The 21,093-nt window shown below is 35.7% G+C and overlaps 1 protein-coding gene across 1 annotated transcript in view; it reads left to right on the top strand.

Annotated features, from left to right (window-relative positions):
* The window catches only part of DCC (DCC netrin 1 receptor), a 775,798-nt gene that overhangs the window by 142,723 nt on the left and 611,982 nt on the right, over nucleotides 1–21,093 (top strand). Inside the window, exons 4-5 of the mRNA XM_064578790.1 lie at nucleotides 7,406–7,556; nucleotides 8,976–9,112. Of these exons, the coding sequence (XP_064434860.1) occupies nucleotides 7,406–7,556; nucleotides 8,976–9,112 (288 nt within the window). The remainder of the gene's footprint in view (nucleotides 1–7,405; nucleotides 7,557–8,975; nucleotides 9,113–21,093) is intronic.

The raw sequence follows: 21,093 nt of genomic DNA, 5'->3' as shown, positions 1-21,093 counted from the left end.
ATAGTAACAAATGGGATTTTTTGATACTGTATAATGAAATGTGTCAACATTGGGAAGATCTGTCTAATTCCCCATACCATCCCAAATAATGGCAGATTGATGGGATAGTATCATGCATGGGTAAAAAGATCTATTCAAAATGCAAGATAGACCAACAGATTTTTATATAACAGTGCAAAATGTTTATCAATATGGGGTCAGATTCCACATTGCAGCTAACTTTCAAGAAACTACTTATTGGTATAGTGTTAAAGGATAAAGTCTACAATTATTTGAAAAGGCTATTAAAATACACCTTCCTTTTCCAACTATGTATTTGTTTGACATCAGATCATTTTCATATAGCGCAACCAAATCAACATATCAGAACAAAGTGAATGCAGAAAGTAACACTATAGTCTAGTTATTGTTGATTAAACCACTCGTTAAAAAAATTCACAAAACTCAGGGTGCCTGGCTGGCTCAGTCAGTAGAAGCAACTCTTGATCTTGGGGTTGTGAGTTCAAGCCCCATGTTGGGTGTAGAGATTGCTTAAAAACAAAATCTTTAAAAAAATTATAAAAATGTGATGTACTACCCCTCTTCTAATATTTTTATTTTGAAAACCGCAGTTTAAAAATACATATATTATGATAAATTATTAATAAAAATTTAATAAATATTTTTAAAAAGTCTCAATTTTGACTTTCAGTATGGTAAATATTTATAGCTATAACCTACATAAACAAAAGTTCTTTGGGGTCCTCGATAGTTTTTAAGAGCACATTGGTTCCTGAAACCAAACAGTTGTGAGATCCATTGTCTGTATCATGATTCGTTTTCCTAATGATTGTAGATTAGTTCTTTCCAACTCAGATAACAGATTAAGCTAAATAGGCCAAATTTTCCATTTAAAAAATTAGAAAGGGAGGAAGGAAGGAAGGAAGGAAAGAAGGCAGGCAGGAAGGAAAGCATAAATAAAGGCAGCATGTTGCCATAAGGTGTTTTTACACTTGAAATGCAATCTGTGTATGTCAGAGATCAGTATCCCTATAAGGACTCTTTTCTCTCTAGTTACATACTACCCTCTTGCTCCCTGAGGAGATTAACTCTTTTGCCACCAGGATGACAATGAGATCAGGTCAGATGGAGAATCATACCAATATTCCCCACCCCTAGCCCCACCCCCAACAGGAAGAAGCTAAACTGGCTCTTAGTCTAAGCAAATCAGACTGCTTGTTATCAATTTAGAAAAACTGTTTGCACAATTTTTTGTATTCACTTCCGTGAGCATCATATGAAAGAGGTCTGCTTATTTTTTTTTTTTGGTTTTTAATAAAATGACAGAGGGAAAACAATCCATTTTTGCTGGTTTGATTTTAAAGCTATTGCCAAATATGTTTTCTCAAGTCTACCCTTTCATTTTCATCTCATTTTTATTTTAAAACATATAGCACATACATAAAAGCATATACAACATATGTGCAGTTCAAAGAATAAACATAAAATGACCATTTGTATACCTACCACCCAGTTTATGAAATCCAGTATTACAAACTGGTAATCTGATGCCATTTCCTGTGATGAAATCATACTCATTAATTAACTGGAAAAAAATTGCCATGTTCAGCCTATTAGCTGAACAATTTCATTTGGATCTGAATAGTCAATGCCCATATAGCAAGAACAAAAATAATTTTTATGGGTATTTCCTAATTCCATCATAGTCCCATTAAATCAATTTAGTCAACAAAAGTCATGACCTAAAATTTCAAGTTTACTCTTTTCAGGGCTTTTCCACCTATACCATTTTAGAGCCTAGAGAGAAACCTTTCATCTGTTTTTAAATATATGCCGTGTGTTTTAATCATTGACTTTTATAATTTCTTTGTTCCTTGTATAATTATCCTCCACCTTGCAACACTAGAATTTAACACAAATCTCTACTCTAAAAATATGTATTCTTAAAAAAACCTTTGAAAATAGAGAAAAATCCAAAGATGTAAATAAAAACCACTCATGATTCTGTCACACAAAGATAACCTTGGCAATTGTATCTCCACCTTCCCTCTTTTAAAACCTTTCTTGACACTCCTCTTAAAAAAAAATCACATTTTAAGGAAGAAAAATAAGACAAATATTTATTGCTACATAACAAAGCACTGTAAAATTTAGTGACTTGAAATAATTTATTATCTCTTATAATCCTGCAGTGTATCTCAGCAGTTCCTCTGCTGGTTTCACTTTGGCTCCCTTGTGTATATTTGGCTGAAGTAGAAGGTTCAAGATGGCCTCAATCACATGTCTGTCAGTTGGTGCTGGTTTTTGGCTTGGGAGACTCAGTTATCCTCCATGTGCCTTCTTCAGGTAGCTAGACTAAGATGCTAGTCTCAGAAAGATTCATGGCAGAAACTATAAGACCTCTTGAGGCTTCAACTCCAGAGCTCATACAATATGACCCGCACCATAATCTATTGGTCAAAGCACAACACAGGGCCAGGCAAGATTTAAATCATGGGGAACTAGACCCTCCATTCTGAATTGGAGGAACTGAAACAGTTTGTGATCATATTTAATCCATCACAATGTTGTGAAACATATGAACTACTTACTATTAAAGAAAATTTTTATTAGCTTTTTTGGGAACTTCCATAATCTTAGAATTTATGAGGTTACATATTTATAGAGAATTATCTTTGGAGAAATAAAACCAAATTCCTCTGGCAATAGCTGATATTTTTAAACCTATCATCAGGTCACAAACACTAATGCCTCCAATGAAGCTACAAAGATTATAAACATAACTGAAATGGGCCAGGCAGAGATTGAAGTCATCTGGAATATATATGCTCTGTCTAAAAAAGTAATAGCAGATGGTTATTCTGTGGCAATATGAGCCCAGTGATGCCTGAACTACTGTTATTTTAAGATAAAGACAAAATCCCAGTGAGTTAAAGTTATTTTGTGTATCTTCATAAATTGATTTAAAAGTTTTTATGGAAAGACAGGAGACCTAGAATAGTGAGAACAATACCAAAGAAGAAAGTCAGAGGATGCACACTGCCTGACATCAAAACTCATTTTAAAGCTAAATAGTCAAAATGGTGTGATATTGGCAAAATAATAGGCAAACAGAGCGATGGAACAAAATAGAGCAACCAGAAATAGACCCACACAAACAGTCAACTGATCTTTCACAAAGGAACAAAATCAAGTCAATGGAGAAAGGATAGTCTTTTCAACAAATGGTGATGGAACATTTGGACATTCATATGCAAAAAAAAAAAAAAAAAACAACCTACCAAACAAACAAACAAACCTCTAGTCACAGACCTTATACCTTTTTCTTAAAAAATTAACTCAAAATGGATCATAGACCTAAATGTAAAACATAAAATTATAAAAACTCCTAGAAGATAACAGAGGAGAAAATCTAGGTGATCTTAGGTGTGACAATGAAATTTTAGACCTATAAAATAATCCATGAAAGGAAAAATTGTCAAGTTGTGATATCAATAATTTTTGCTCTACAAGACAGTGTTAAAGTAAAAACAAACGACAGACAGAAAATATTTGCAAAACACACATCTGATAAAGGACTTGTATCCAAAATATACAAGCACCAGAAACTCAATGATAAGAAAACAAACAAATCAATTAAAAAATAGGCAAATATCTGAACAGACACCTTGTTGAAAAGGATCTAAAAGATGGAAACCAAGCATATGAAATATGCTCAAGATTGTATGTCATTGTGGAATTGCTAGTTAGAACAATTATAATGCTAGACACCTATTAAAATGGCTAAAATCCAAAAAATGACCATACCAAATGCTTAGGAGGATGAGGAGTAACAGGACATTCATTGCTCTTAGGAATGCAAAATTTCAGAGGTACTTTGGAAGACAGTTTGGGAGTTTCTTACAAAGGTAAATAGTTTTACCATACAGTATAGCAATCACTCTTCAAGGTACTTACCCAATTGAGTTGAAAAGTTATGACCAGACAAAAGTCTGCACATGGACATTTATGCAGATTTGTTCATAATCACCAAGCAATCAAGGTATCCTTCCATAGGTGAATGGATAAACAAACTGCAGTACATCCATATAAGGGAATACTATCCAGCAAGAAGAGCAAATGAACAATTGAACCCCCCCAAAGACAGAGGGATCCTGAATGCATATTACTAAGTGAGATAAATCAATTATCAGAAGACTAGAAACTGTATAATTCCAACTGTAGGATATTCTATAGGAATATCCTATATTTCCAACTATAGGAAAAGGTACAACTATAGAAATAGTAGAGAAACCAGTAATTTCCTAGGGTTTGAGTTAGGCGTGGTAGGCGAGTGATGAATAGGTAAAGCTTAGGGGATTTTAAGTGTGGTGAAACTATATGATACTGTAATGCTAAACACATGACATTATGCATTTTTCCAAACCCATGCAACTATACAACACAAAGAGCGAACCTAATGTATACTATTGACTTTAGTTTATAATAATGTATCAATATCACTTAATTAATTGTAACAAATGTACCACCTTCATGTAAGTTGTTAATAATAGGGGAAACAATGTCAGGGGATGGGGACCTGGTCTATGGAAACTCCCTACTCTTCAATTTTTTTAGTAAATTAAAATTAAAAAATAAGCAAAAACATTTTGTGTTGGTTGATTTTGTTTTCTAATAAAAGAAAGTGTAATTGTTGAGTTGAATAATTGGATCTTTTATGGATAAATATATAGTATTGCACATAGGCACCAGGTTAATTTCCTTTTAGCCATAAGATCATATTAACTAGATCTTACTTGATGCTGTGGAGGATATTATTATAGTGTGTGTGTGTGTGTGTGTGTACATATAGTATAGTATATGCTATAAGTAGTATGGTATATACTATAAGTAATATAGTATTATGCAATATATGCAATTGAAACATTTCTGCTGAGGAACATGTGGTGGAAGTAAAGAAGTAAAGCATTCAAATAGATAAGACCCCATTATGAAGATAGCTATTTGTAAATGTACATTTTGGGAACTGTCCATTTCAGGAAATTTATTGTTAAGCAACATTATCCTTCAAACTATTCTCATTTGATTTGAAAAGTCACTTTCAAAAAGGGAAATGACACCTACCACCAGCAATTTTTTTAAAAGTTTTGAGACATTTAAGGACAATAAGGATTAACACATTTCAAAAATTCTTTCAATATTTTCATTGCAAAGACTATTTATTTTTGTTGCTGTAACAACCAGAAAGAGATGTGAGAAGACTGAGAAAGTGTGAATTGGTCTTACTCCACACAAAGTACTTTAGGTGACAATTACCATTCCAACCATTAACAGGAGAATTGGTATTTTTTTATTAACCTAGGGTCTAGCTGTGTAGAGTTGGGTCAGGCCAAGGAAGATTAACAGCAGTGTTAAAATGTGTCCCAGATCTCCTACCTCACTTCCTCTCTGCTCCTCTATGGCTCACACTACGACACAGTTGGATCTAATTTTCCTTGGCAATTCTCCATCCGCCCTAATACTAGTTTTTAAGATTTCATGGCCTCATTTTCTTTGCTTCAAAATTGTGCTTTGCGTTTGAAAAAAATGGCAGGTTACATGTTAATTCTATTTAATGCATTAAGTTGAAAATAGTCAAATTAAACCTTCATAGAGGGATGCAGATTTTAATAGGGATGTGGAAATATAGCATCTTATCTTTTTTTTTTAAAGATTTTTATTTTTATTATTTATTTTGACAGAGAGAGAGATAGCAAGAGCAGGAACACAAGCAGAGGGAGTGGGAGAAGGAGAAGCAGGCTTCCCAGGGAGCAGGGAGCCCGATGTGGGGCTCGATCCCAGGATCCTGGGATCATGACCTGAGCCGAAGGCAGACGCTTAACAACTGAGCCACCCAGGTGCCCCATCTTATCTTAAATGAACTTTGAGTGATAGAAGTTTAGTGAGCAAGCGGGTCAGAGGGTATCACCATGGCTGGGATATCCTAACCATAGACTGGTGTTGGTGTGTTCCAGGCTTTAGGAGTGAAATATATGTGGGGGGGTGGAAGAGAAGCTCTTAACTCTCACAGAGTTTTCTCTTGATGTTGCACCAGGATTTTATAATTCTTTTTGCTTATTCCACCGATACAATTTTAGCAACTTTGGAACAAACTTAGTTCTAAGGTGAATGGAATGAGTCTTTAGGTTGAAAAGACACTGTTTTAGTTACCTGCTAGTAAAAATGAGTAATGTTGGGGCACCTGGGTGGCTTAGTCAGTTAAGCATCCAACTCTTGATTTCGGCTCTGGTCTTGGTCTCAGGATCCTGAGATGGAGCCCCGTGTTGGGCTCTGCACTGAGCATGGAGCCTGCTTGGGATTTTCTCTCTTCCTCCTGCCCCCTCCCCTCACTTGTTCTCTCTTTCTCTGTGAAAGAAAGAAAGAGGGGAAGGAAGGAAGGAAGGAAGGAAGGAAGGAAGGAAGGAAGGAAAAGAAAGAAGAAAGAAGAAAGAAAAAAAGAAGTAAAATGAATAATGTTGGTTCTATAGAACTAGAAAATGCATTGAGTGAGGTAGGAGGATACAGGAGCTCTTCATCTACATAGTCTCAGCTCTAGGGGCAAACTCTTTGGAATGTTGTTAAAAATTTAAAATAAACGGAAGGCTTAGAAACAGCCTAATTTACTATTATACAAAACAAAATTTAATGTAAGGTCTATTTTTGAAGACAGCAGATACTTTTTTTCAGTACCTTCTACATTCTACCTTCTCAGTACTTGTATGTTGTTATTTAACACGGTTCTAACAGCCACAGAAGGAATAGACAAAGCAGAAGGAAGTCGAATAGATATTAGTGGCAGACAAATTGAACATATCAGAAAGTTACAGGAGAGGGGCGCCTGGGTGGCTCAGTCGTTAAGCGTCTGCCTTCGACTCAGGTCATGATCCTGGGGTCCTGGGATCGAGCCCCACATTGGGCTCCCTGCTCCTTGGGAAACCTGCTTCTCCCTCTCCCACTCCCCCTGCTTGTGTTCCCTCTCTCGCTGTATCTCTCACTGTCAAATAAATAAAATCTTTAAGAAAGTTACAGGAGATAATGTTTAGAGAAATTACTCATCATATTGTCTTGTTCTGTAATGAGAAGTCCACAAGTCCTGCAGCCCACACGATTGCTTGTCAGCTCAAGCTTCTGTCTGTTGCCTTATACCATGATGTCATCAACAGCTAAGAATATTCTATCATGATCCTAGAAACTAGGGATGGAAAAACCATTTAGGAGTCTAGTTTATAAGTTTCACTCGTAACTTTCCAGTTTTTCTTCTTCTCTATCAGAGTGTCTTATTAAGGAAAAAAAATGGTTCAAGCTACATAATTTATCTTTACAGTGTTTTTCATAAAAGATGTGATCCTGTGTTTTCTTTCCACAGACCCAGGGCTGCATAGGCAGCTATATTTTCTGCAAAGACCGTCCAATGTGGTAGCCATTGAAGGAAAAGATGCCATCCTGGAGTGTTGTGTTTCTGGCTATCCTCCCCCGAGTTTTACCTGGTTACGGGGAGAAGAAGTCATCCAACTCAGGTATCACAAATTGAAGACTTTTGTGAAGTATACATCACTGTTTCCCTTTCTCTAATTTGATATAGGTACCTAGAAATATTAGTTTTTGATGATAATTGATTTTTCCCCTGCATTCCTTGACATTCTACAATATATGAAAGACATTTACCTAATGCGATAAAGAGATGGGGAACGGAGTCAAAATCTATGAGATCAATTCAGAAAAGAAATTTAGAAAGCCAGGGCTGCTGTTGAAAATGCCCTGTCCAAAAACTATTCAGCGAAGATAATTTGGAGGATCTCATTCTAAGGAAGTGGTATAGAGAGTGAAATATTTATTAAGAAATTAAAGTTTTCTTTTTTATTTTTTAAAGATTTTATTTATTTGGCAGAGAGAGAGAGCGAGCACAAGTAGAGTGGCAGGCAGAGGGAGAGGGTGAAGCAGGCTCCCCAGTGAGCAGAGAACCCGATGTGGGGCTTGATTCCAGGACCCTGGGATCATGACTTGAGCCGAAGGCAGATGCTTAACTGACTGAGCCACCCAGGCACCCCAGGAAATTAAAGTTTTCTGAATTGTAATATATAGCATGTCATTATAGGGTCTGTGCAATTTTTTCAGCTGCAGTTATATCTTTCACACTCCAGATATAACAATTATTTAAGATAAGGCAAAAGGAGAACATGGCTGGCTTTGAATTATTAGATGTTCATATTAAGGCATAGTTAGAAAGTAAACTCTTAATAGAATGGAACACTTAGCCTGAAACATTTTGATTAAATGGATTTCACTTAAGAAATTAATTTCATTGATTTGGAGGTCTGTTGTACTCCTTTTTAACACATTTGTTTTCTATGAAGAGATAGGTTCACAGACAATAACTTAAATCTTTAAATTTCATCTCCCCTCTCTATTTATATAACACTGTATGGTACGATGTCACAATACTTCTGAGAATATTAAAGCATGTGAGAAATCTGGTTGCAGCTTTAGCATGTCAAAACTTGTTCTCTGAATATAGCCAGACATTCTTGGTACAGTATGAAATGTGGCTTTGTACTAAATCAGATGTCAGGACACAAGACATTGACTTCCACTATGGGGAATCACTTCTCTGGAGCTTGTGGTCCTCAAATCCAAAATGAGAGAATTGCACCAGATTATCTGTAAGTTTCTTTCCAGTACTAAGCTTGGGCCCAAGTTTCATCTATTTAATTTCTTTGATCACTGCACATAGCCTTCCAGTGGGAGTGGTTTATCTTGAGTGAATTTTTGATCAATAAATGTGATGATACCTAGGCCCCCCAAATAGAGGGTTTTTTCTAATTTTATAATTTGATCTTTTGTGGAGTTTATTTAAACCTCTGAGTACCTTGCCTGGTATACACATATGTATCTGTACATTAATCTACTCTCTAACTGTATATGCCTGTGTCTTACAGGTCCAAAAAGTATTCCTTATTGGGTGGAAGCAACTTGCTTATCTCCAATGTGACAGATGATGATAGTGGAACTTACACCTGCATTGTTACATATAAAAATGAGAATATTAGTGCCTCTGCAGAACTCACAGTCTTGGGTAAGTCAATGGCTCGAGATTAGTTTACACTGTCCTTTTCAAAATACATGACTGTGACACTTTAAATGCTTATCCCTGAATTGCCTCCTGTGTTTATTAGTATGAAATTGCGAAGTCCCAATATTCCATACATGTCCTTACTTTACTTTGATTAATTGCAAAGGGGTTAAAAGCAGTGTTTGAATACTTGTTCATTGACTAAAATCTAGACGCAGCACTCTTTGGGCTAATTATTCCAATGATACAACTGAAATCTATGAAAAATTATTATTTAACAAACGTGTTAAACAGCAGATGAGTTAAATAACAAATGAGAGATTCCAATAGGCGTGAATGAGAGAAATTATATAAACAATATGCGCTTGAGTGGAAAAGTCAGATATCATTTGAGATGACAGACAGGGTTCCTGACATTAAATTCAAATGTCTTGGTAAGATTGTTTTGTTAATATGGAAATACTGTAGATGTTATGTTGAGGGTGAACCAATAAAATCAAATATATCTAAGGAAAACACATAGAATCTAATTTTAAAAATTTAAGGGGGGGTGGATGGTACATATTATTCAGAAAGACAGGGTCACCGTGTACCTTGGTAAATTAATAATTATTATATGTGGTAGGTACTCAAACACATATTTTATCATCTACCCCAGATTTTTTTTTTGTCAGTTTCATTTGAATCATGTAATTTAGAGAAAGTGCTTTACCATTTGAATTCCAATTGCTTTTTCCTGTAACAGCAACAACAAAAAATTGTTTACCAGTCTTTGGATTTTTCCCTCTGGAATAAGTCTTTTCACCTTGTAAAGAGTACAGGAAAAGTCATAAGCTCTTTAAAAATTATTCAGTAGAAATGAAAAGGTATGGAATGCTGATTATATCTGCTAATCTGTACCATAATAGTATTATGCTATCCATTTTACTTTTTGGCTTTAAAGTTTATTCAGAAAATGCTTTCATCTTCAGATAGGGTAATAATGTATGTGATCGGTGAGACAATGGAGTTGTTTGTTCTTTGATCAAACCATAAATATTAAACTAAGAATAGAAAAAGGACTTTAATTCTTTGGTTTTAGAGGTAGCATTATTCTAACTAAAATAGCTTGTCTTTAAGATGGTAGCAATTTAATATAGTCATTTTATATGAAAGTTTTTGGTGAAACAAAGAACTTTTACATTTATAACATCAAAGTACAGCAACACAGAATGACTATATAGAAATTATTTTGTAATGTATACCACTGATCATAAGGCAAATGCAGTTATAGAATTACCTAGAATTTATAGTGATCATGGGTAAACTTCTAATTGCAAATATATGAAGTCAAATTTTATATCAAATTAATACACAATATTTGGACATGTTTATACTCACACCAGCAGTGCAATAATTGCCTGTCTCCAAAAGAATACTTTTCTCTCAGGGCGCCTGGGTGGCTCAGTGGGTTAAGCATCTGCTTTTGGCTCAGGTCATGATCCCAGGGTCTTGGGATCCAGCCCTGCATTGGGCTCCCTGCTAGGTTGGGAGTCTGCTTCTCCCTCTGCCTCTCCCTCTCTCTCTGCCTCTCCCCTCCACTCGTGCTCTCCCTCTCTTAAATAAATGAGTAATAAAAAAAAGAATACACTTCTCTCTACCAATATTTGCCTAACAATTTTATAAAATGGACTCTCTTTGTTCTAGTTTTCACCCTTATTAAATTTAGATTTATTTTTATAGTTTTACTGGACATTTGCATTTTATATTTTGTGAGTTAGCTGTCAATCTTTTTTACCTTTATACATTTATTAAAATATTTATCTTTATTTTGTTGATTTGCAGGAACTATTAATATAGGAAGAATAGTAACTATTCTGTATAGGCTCTGTGTGTATGTATTTTGTTATTTCTGGTTTTTTGTTTTTATTTTATATTTTGTATAGGATACCAAGTATTTTTCCATATAGCTGCTGGCTTTGTTGCTGTTAGATTCACATTTTCATTATAAATGAATCACCCTATTTCCAAAAATTTCATTTTATATTATATGTTGAATGTGTAAATTAGAAGAATTATTAATTTAAAAATATAGATCGAGTTGTGTTTATGTTTTGTTTTTTATTTAATTCTCTTGGTAACTGGGTATACATTTTAAAGATCTTCCACATACCTAGTATGATCTATAACTATTATAAAAGGCATGATTTAATTCAGGAAATGATCATAATACTGTTTTAAGTATTCTACCCAGGCTTTAAAATGAATGTTGATATAATGAAATCTTTGATATATTCTTTGACTATTCTAATGTAAAGTTAAGCTCATCCTGCAGGACTGGGTTTATATGGAAAATGTAATTTATTACTTTTTCTTAAAAGATGGGATGGGGGAGCACCTGGGTGGCTCAGTTGGTTAAGTGCCTGCCTTTTGCTCAAGTCATGACCCCAGGGTCCTGGGATTGAGTCCCACATTGGGCTCCCTGCTCAGCAGGGAGCCTGCTTCTCCCTCTCCTTCTGCCCCTCCCTCCCACTTGTGAGTTCTCTCTCTGTCTCTCAAATACATAAATAAATAAAATCTTTAAAAAAAAAAAAAAGATGGGGAGGAAAGAACTTCATTATCAGTGTTATTCAAATACTTTTCATTAATTTTAAGGATTTAACCATAACATAAATTCTTCATAAGATAAAATTCCACAAGAAATTCAAGCTTGTGCTCATAAGTTTTAATCATGCATTTTATCAGACTTTTGTTTTGCCTTTTTTGGTTCGTCCTTACACTTAGACTGGCTTTGAATGTGAACCTGCAGGAACTAACAGACTTTTCAAGTGATACCATTTTATATACAACAAGAGAAATTCTGTAGTCTTCCCCAAGAGTTTCAGAGTTAATGAACATTAAATATAATTTAAAGCATTTACACTATAAAGTGAATATTGAAAGTTCCATAATAGTTAAACTTCTTGGGGAAATCTGTTTAGACAAGACTAAGGAAAACTTGTCTAAAGTACATGAACTATAAATAAATAAATAGGTGTGTTCTTAATCATAACCATTTATGTTAATGTTTCTGATCTCTTAAAATATTCATCAATATAGTACTGGTGGATGTATTTGAGTATATGTACTGCACTAGGTTCTGGGAAGCCTACAAAAGGTTTAAAGTCTGGCTTCAATGGGCTTGTAGTATTATTACAAATTCATACAATCAATTGCCTGCCTTCGGAGTAAGTTTTTTTTTTTTTTTCCTCCATTTTGTGTGTTAACATGGACTCTGTGAAGATATGAAGAGTTGATAGTCTTTGCTCTCATGAAAGATAGAATCTAAAGAAGTGTTGGCAGGAAGAGATGCTGAAAAGGGGGTTGCAGAAGGAAGTTTTCTGAATCCTGTTGCCAGCTTACATTCTGTTTAAATCACACATGCCGTGATGATTTTTTTAAACTGTTTTTTTTTTTTAAATGAACTGAAGAATCATATTCTGACCATTATTATTTTCTAAATAACCAGCTTTTTGGCTCAGAAATTATAATTGCCCTTAATAAACATTCAGGAGATTGGCCCCTGACTTAGGTCTAGACCGATCTGATGTCTGGATCAATGCATAAATGCATAGTTTAAAAAATTTTTTTGATCTTTAACCAAGGAAGTGCCCAGCCTTGGACAAACTCTTAACATTGCCCATGCACACACAAGAGATGGGTAGAAAGTTCACTCTTGATGAGAAGCCATTAGGTCTAACATTGGTGACAAAGTTTTGAACTTTCTAGAATTTTTTTAAAAGCAGTCTGATGAGCACTGGGTGTTATACACAACTAATGAATCGTTGAACACTACATCAAAACCTAATGATGTACTATATGCTGGCTAATTGAACATAATAATAAAAAATAATTTAAAAAATTAAAAAATTAAATAAGTCAAATCAACTAAAGGTTTGGGCTGATTAGGTGGAAGGTTCTGATTTTTAAAAGTTTCTAAACTAGGGTGCCTGGGTGGCTCAGTTGGTTAAGCAACTGCCTTCGGCTCAGGTCATGATCCTGGAGTCCCGGGATCGAGTCCTGCATCGGGCTCCCTGCTCGGCAGGGAGTCTGCTTCTCCCTCTGACCCTCCCCCCTCTCATGTACTCGCTCTCTCTCATTCTCTCTCTCTCAAATAAATAAAATCTTAAAAAAAAAAAGTTTCTAAACTATAAAATACATTCTATCTTAAAGTGTATATATTTACAGTTTCAATAATAAAATGAGAAGCCATGTACCACCATCCAGTTTAAGAAATAGAACATAACTCTGTGTGCTCCTCCCCAAACTCATCCCCTTCCCTCTCCACCCCAGAGGTAACCATTACCCTGAAGTTTGTGTTTACCATTCTTTACTTTTCTTTATAGCTTTATCACATTACATGCATTCCTAAATAAAATTTTAGTTATGTCCATTTTTGAAACTGAAAAAAAATAAAAGCAGTCTGCAGCAATATAAATAATATACTATTAAAAATTTATCTTAGTGTGTAGGTTTTCTCAATTATTTGCCTTATCAACTGTCTAGAGAAATGTTGGCTAGAATTGGTACAGTCTGGCTTTGTAGACACAAATAAGTCTGCTAGGTCAGTACTTTGCACATAATTGAAAACCTTTAACAAAATCTAAGAGTTCTCCGTATCTTTTTCTCCCGCTCCCATGAGTAGCACATACCACTTCATGTGGTGTTTGAGTTTATGTTTCTCCCAAGAAAACACCTCCAAAAAGAAGTCCTTTGAGGCAGGTGTTTTGCCTGCCTGAGACTTTTCCTTAAGGGACAGGGATCCATGGGTCACCCTCTTGCAATGTGTTCAGAATGGCTCTCTACTGGCCTAGAGCATGTCCAGCACACACAGATAATGTTCTTTAAGCCCAATGGCAGTGGGTTCAGAGTATTAAATTATATTTTAATGTCTATAATATATATACATGCATTTATACATATATGTACATGTATACGCACATGCATATACATACCATATATGTGTATAATGCACATATATTTCCTATTTCTAAGAAAATTTCTCTTCACAATGCCTTCTCACATTCTTTTAAATGCATATGGTTACCTCAACCATTACATAATGTACTGATTCTGCAAATAGATAATAGACCAACCTATTCAGAAAGTTTTAGAAAAATCATCTTAAAAGCAAGTTAAGAAGACAGCAGATTAAGATTTATAGGAGAAGTTAAAAACCCCTGTTAAAAACTATCATTTTGTAGCATACTGGGACAGGAAAGTCCCATCAGTAGCTCACTTTCTTCTGAAAATGCTTAAGAATAATAAAAAAGATGGCTGGGTATATAGTGAACTAATCAAGTATGGTTTCTAGGCCCAGATACACAACCAATCCATAGCATCTGCGCTGCACAGCAGCCGGCACTTGAGTACATCTTTTGTACTCGGCCAGGCACTCTTTGGGCACAGAAGGAAGCATATAGCACCAGTCTTGACTTCAGAGACTAGTTAGGTAAGCGGACAAGAAATAGAAGAGCCAAAGAAAAGTTGGCAAAGAGGGAGGTGAGGGGCCCCGAATAAACAGTTCAAGGAAGATGAAGGAAGGGAGTCAGGGGTTGAGAGGAGGGGTGAGGAGAGAGATTCTGGGAAAGGAAGGAAATGGGCAAAGGTTTGGGATAAGCAAGGGGTTGGGAACGGGAAGTAATCTCATGTGACTGAAGAGTATGGGTCCAATGGGAAACTGATAGGGAACTGGAAAAATGGTATAAATCCCGAATGGTTTGTTCATGTTGTCAGGTTTTTATCTTAAGGGCAGTGGAAAGACATTGGTTTTGTTCTTGGCTTGTGGCTTACTAGCTCTTTCATCTTGGCCAACTATTTAACTCACTAATCCTCAATCCCTTCATTTGTAAAGGATGATAATTACTTCCTCATAGGGCTTGATGATTGCTTAGGTGTGAAATTTGGGAGAGAAGGCTTCCAGAAGAGGAGGCATGGCTTTGGGTGCTGTGGGAAAGAAAGAAATATAAGATGCTCTTCTAGACTTCAGCAGAAGCCTAAAGCATAGTTACAAAAATTAAGCAAAAACAAAACAACAAAATGCCACAAATATTAAAACATCCTATGTACCCTCTCCATACCCAGTTTTACTCACCTGTAACATTTACAAAGCAACAACTAGTCCCTCCATAATTCTCATGAATCCTGGAAGAATCATATAATGATGTCCTAATGATGCACAGAAAAATTTTTGGCAGTAATCTCAAGAAACATAGACAAATATTAGGTTTGTGGCACAAAGATAGCATCCAAATTTGTGAAGCATTTTATACTTTTTTTAGCTTCCTCTCTGTCCCTATAGCCTGCCATCCATGCTTTCTTCCCAGCTAGACTGTGAGCAAAAACAGACGCCTTGTCTTGTTAGCCTTGGCCACTCAAAGCCTTGGTTTGTTCTCTGGCTCACCTGAATTTTAAACATAAGAAATACAATTACACGTACATTGTATATAAGTTATCTAGCTTTCTATCAAAATATTTTATAAGCTCTTTATGGAGACTCATGTGTTTTTATAGAACATTGTTATGGACTGAATTGTTTTCCCCCAAATTCATACATTGAAGCCTTATCACTACTAATGTGACTGTATTTGGAGATAGGACTTTTAATTAAGGAGGTAATTAAGGTTCAATGAAATCCTAAGAATGGGGCCCTAATCTAATAGGAATGGCATCTTTATAAGAAGAGGAAGAGGCATCTGAGCATTCTCTCTCTCAGTGCAACCATGCAGAAAATGGTGTATGTGGGGACACAGAGAGAAGGCATCATCTCCAAGCTAAGGAGAGATGTCTCACCAGAAATCAAACCTGCTGCCACCTTCGTCTTAAAACTTCCAGACTCAAAAAAAACAAAAAACAAAAAACAAAACAAAAACTTTCAGACTCCATAACTGGGAAAAAATAGGTTTCTGTTGCCTAAGCCACCGAGTCTGTGGTGATATTTTGTTACAGCAGCCTGAGCAGATGAATATAACCACAGAAAGAGTAGCTGTACTGTGGATTATACTGTTAAAATGATTCTTGATTAGTTTTATAGAGACGTAAGCTACAACAAAGAAGTATATTACCAACATTTCTTACATATTGTTAATACTGACAATCTCAAATTTCCAAGAGTGTGAAAAATATGTCCCTCTTACAAGAGCAATGAATCAAAAGGCATTTCTCTGATTATACACTAGGTTATGTGTAGTTCGAAGATCTAAATGTCCCCTTGTTTATTTTTCTCTTTAGTATCATCATCTTCTTATTTAGTAATTTATAAAGATAAGGTACTACTAACATTTTAGGTCCTATAATTTTGAATGATCTGTCCCAATTTTAATAATAAATATATCATTCACTATGAAGAAAATATGTTTTCTGTTTTTTTAACTCAATTCTTAGATATGCTCTATAAATTCAATTTACTACAATAAGCATGCAGATGTTCACATTCCATCAACTCTCAGATGTGTCTAGTAATGGAAGGAAATATGATAATTAAAAATTGATAAGGCTTTGCATCCTTTTATTTTTTGCATATGCTTTAGTTTTATCATTTTTTGTGTGTTTTTCTGAAACATATTGGATGTGTTGCTACTTTCTGAACATGTATAAGGGATCAGGTCGGGAACTGACCCATCCATTTGTTTGGACAGTAACTGGCACATCCACCTCCATTAAGGTATTCAGTTGCCTCCTTTACAAATTTGCTGTTGGATCACCGATGTTGGGTTTTTGGCTTAGGTTCTTAGCTACAGACAGAAAATAGTTATCATAAAATATATTAATAAAGATAATATTTAACACCTCTATTACAATGTGTAACGCTTTGAATGGAGTTCTCCTGAATTTACTACATCACTGCTTCCCCCAAGTAACAGTCCTTAAATTTCATGTCTCTCTATAATTGTCCTTCATTAGCAGTGATATTTTTTGGTCATAGCCATAAAAGCAGTGCCTTAGGTAAGTTTATATTCATTATCTTTCACAGGGTAATTGCCAAATGGATCATAATGAAATTAGTTAAAACTTTTGTTTTTGGGGCGCCTGGGTGGCTCAGTTGGTTAAGCGACTGCCTTCGGCTCAGGTCATGATCCTGGAGTCCCGGGATCGAGTCCCACATCGGGCTCCCTGCTCAGCAGGGAGTCTGCTTCTCCCTCTGACCCTCTTCCCTCTCATGCTCTCTGTCTCTCATTCTCTCTCTTGCAAATAAATAAAATCTTAAAAAAAAGAAAAAGTTTTGTTTTTGTTTTTTGTTTTTTTTTCATGTAGGGCTATGATCCTAAATGTATGATAAAAATGCATAATATAAGACAGAATTAAATTTAAAAAAAATCAAAATCATCTATTTGCTGTTCCTTCCTATAACTATGTTGATTTCTTATTATAATTACTTTTCTCACCTGAAATCACAGCCATCGTAAGAGTATGCAAAAGTTCTTTTTTTTTTTTTTTATTTGAGAGAGAGAGAGTGAGAGAGAGCATGAGAGGAGAGAGGGTTAGAGGGAGAAGCAGGCTCCCCACTGAGCAGGAAGCCAGATGTGGGACTCGATCCAGGGACTCCGGGATCATGACCTGAGCTGAAGGCAGTCGCTTAACCAACTGAGCCACCCAGGCGCCCAGTATGCAAAAGTTCTATCCAAACTAATGTTTTGGACATTCTGTTGAATGCATGTATGTATTAGAAGAAGAAAGATGGTATGTCTGGGCTGTTAGTGTAAAATGATTTGGTATGACAATTGCAGTTATACTGTCTGTGGAAATACTAATTGAGGGGCACCTGGGTGGCTCAGTCGTTAGGCATCCACCTTTGGCTTGGGTCATGATCTCAGGGTCCTGGGATCGAGCCCCGCATCGGGCTCCCTGCTCTGCGGGTGGCCTGCTTCTCCCTCTCCTGCTTCCCCTGCTTGTGTCTCTCTCTGTCAAATAAATAAAAATCTTAAAAAAAAAAAAAAGAAATACTAGTTGAATTCGTGACAGGATTTATTTATTCATTACACAGATATTTAAAGACCTACTATGTGGATCTCTCCTCTCCTTCCCTCTTTCATTGGAGAAAGCAATTTGAACAGTTTTTTGTGTGTGTGTGTTTATCCTTGAGATGGCTGTGGATCTAACTTTTTTTTCCTTCTTTCTCAGAAAGATGAGGAAGGAAGTAGAGGCTCCAGAGTGTAAGATGAAGGCTATGCGCTAATTCAGAACATTAAAAAGGCAATCTAAGGCTATGATTCTAATTAGCCCTAACAGTCTCAGCAAGGTGAATTGACCATCTGTGGTTTAGAACTGCTGACGGTGGTGGAAAGCTGCCCAAAAGGGCATGCTATGCCAAAGTTGTCCTGAAGTACCCAAAGTGCACATTATCCCAGGAGTTTGACTGTTATAGGACTGAAACTAAATTAGACAGGAGTGTTTTAATTAAAGCTAGCAAGAGTTAGCATCAGTTGTGCTTGCCAGTTTTGAAAGGCTAAAGAGCAAAGCATGACATTTCTTTCTATACTTTCCAAGGACTTTTACTGATTTCTGATTTATTATTTCATATATCTAGATATAATCCTTTTAGTGACTGTTTTACATACTGAGGTGTGGACTTATCTTTAGTATGATCTGGTATATTGAGCAGGAAACCACCAGAGTATACCTGTGTTCATACTCCTGAAACTTGTACCATAAGACCAAGTCTCCTTCCACCACGTGGTGGCAGTGTGCCTAAGGGCAAAAAGCACCGGCTTGAAAACATGTCATTCAATGGCGGACTCTTCAAATAAAGCATTTGGAGTTTGATCTATGCATTTGATGATTTACTTATCACTTATTCAACAAATGTCTACTGAAAATGCAATAAGTTTATTGCCTAATGCTGTAAAACAGCTTTACTGAGATACCATCCACTATAATTCACATACTAGACAACTTCACATTTAAACTGTACAATTTACTGGTTTCAGGACAATCATAGATGTTTGCAGCCATATCTGACCACAGTGAATTTTAGAACACCTTCATCACCTCAAAACAAACCTTGTACCCTTTAACTGTCATTCCCCTATCCTCTTATTCTCCCTTTCCCCTCTACCTTACAACAGCCCTAAGCAACCACCAGTCTACTTTCTGTCTCTGTAGATTCTTCTATTATGGACATTTTACAAAAATGGAATCATAGAATATGTTGTGTTTTGTGACTGGTTTCTTTAGCTCAGTATAATGTTTTCAAGGTTCAACCTTATTATACTGTATATCAGTAGTTCATTTTTTCTAATGGCCAAATAATATTCCATTGTATAGATATACCATGTTTTATTTATTCATCAGGGCAATAATGGGCAATGGGATCGTCTCTACTTTTGTCTATTATTAGTAATTCTGTATAAGCATTTATGTACAAGTTTTTATGTGGATCTATATTTTCACTTATCTTGAATCTATACCTAGGAATGGAACCACTGAGTCATATGATAATTCTGTGTTCAATCATTTGAGGAACTACCAGATGTTTTCCAAAGAGACTATACAATTTTACATTCCTACCAGCAATGCATGGGTATTTCTATTTCTCTACATCCTCATCAATACTTGTTATTAGCTAACTTTTTTTTTTTTATTCTAACTAGTCTCATGGGTGTGAAGTGGTATCTCATTGTGAGTTTGATTTGCATTTCCCTAATGACTAATGATGTTGAGTATGTTTTTATGGATTTAGTCACCATTTGGATATCTTTCTTGATGAAATGTCTTTTCAGATCCTTTGCCCATTTTAAATTGGGTTATTTGTCTTTTTATTATTGAGTTGTAATGGCTTTTTACGGGCATATGTGTGTGGGGTACGGTATACCACTTTCATAGGAACAAGCTAAATGGAATGCCACACAGAGGAGGTACTGAGGTCACTGGCCATCTGGGTGAAAACCTTTGAGTTCACAAAGACTGATTTTTTTGTGTTGCTTTGTGGTTCTTTTAAACCAATGCTGTGTCACATAGGCACAATGTTGTGGGTTTTTTTAAAGATTTTATTTATTTATTTGAGAGAGAGAATGAGAGAAAGCACATGAGAGGGGTTAGGGTCAGAGGGAGAAGCAGACTTCCTGCTGAGCAGGGAGCCCGATGCGGGACTCGATCCTGGGACTTTAGGATCATGACCTGAGCCGAAGGCAGTCGCTTAACCAACTGAGCCACCCAGGCGCCCGGCACAATGTTTTTTAATCGTTGGATCTGACATCAGGTACACCCATGTGGCAACTCCTCTCCCTTCTCTGTGTTTCCATAATTTCTTGCTAATTCCGTGATTAATATTTAACATGTTGGTTAGGCAGTTTCCCAAGGGGGGGGGTGTATGTTAGTCATTGTCATTTCCCCAGTGTCTTGCATGCTAGTTGGCACGAATTAAGCATTTAAGAAATATGTAAGAAATGTACATTTTTCCTCTCTCAGAATTCAATTTGGATTTTCATCCTGAATATCAAATTTCAGTATGTAAAAAAAAAAGTTTCATTAAGTCCTTCTTGTGACAAAAAAAAAAAAAATCTTTGTGTATAATCCTCAGACTCCAAGAGTTCTTTCTCATTTTACGCATATTCTTATTGTTCAGAAAAGCTGTTTCTATGCAATAGTAATAGGAATTGTGCTATTCTAAATAGAAATAGCAACATTTCGGTAGTTATTCCTTGCAAAACACATTTGGGGTACAAGTTTGGTATGAATAAAATGGGTGAAGTTAAAGATGCAACAGCTGTGCAATCAAGTGAGACATCTAGTAAAGATGAAGGCTAAACATTCTTGTTCACCAACATTCCCCAAGCTGTATGTGTATTATTAGGTATTCCTTTAAAAAAAACGAAGAAACAAAATGAGACAAAACAAAAAATCATCTGTGATTACCTAAATTTGGAAAATGTTGGATCAAACAAAGTTAACTTAAATGGGTACATATTACAGGACTTCTTAGAATCTCTAACAGGTTCATGTTTGGGAAATGCTATGTGCAATTAGGA

Source organism: Mirounga angustirostris, unplaced genomic scaffold, assembly GCF_029215605.1.
Source record: "Mirounga angustirostris isolate CCGP_5_RB_7025 unplaced genomic scaffold, mMirAng1.0.hap1 SCAF_14, whole genome shotgun sequence".
Taxonomy (NCBI): Eukaryota; Metazoa; Chordata; class Mammalia; order Carnivora; family Phocidae; genus Mirounga; species Mirounga angustirostris.
The sequence above is the reverse complement of the archived record's forward strand: the minus strand, read 5'-3'. Positions and strand labels throughout refer to the sequence as shown.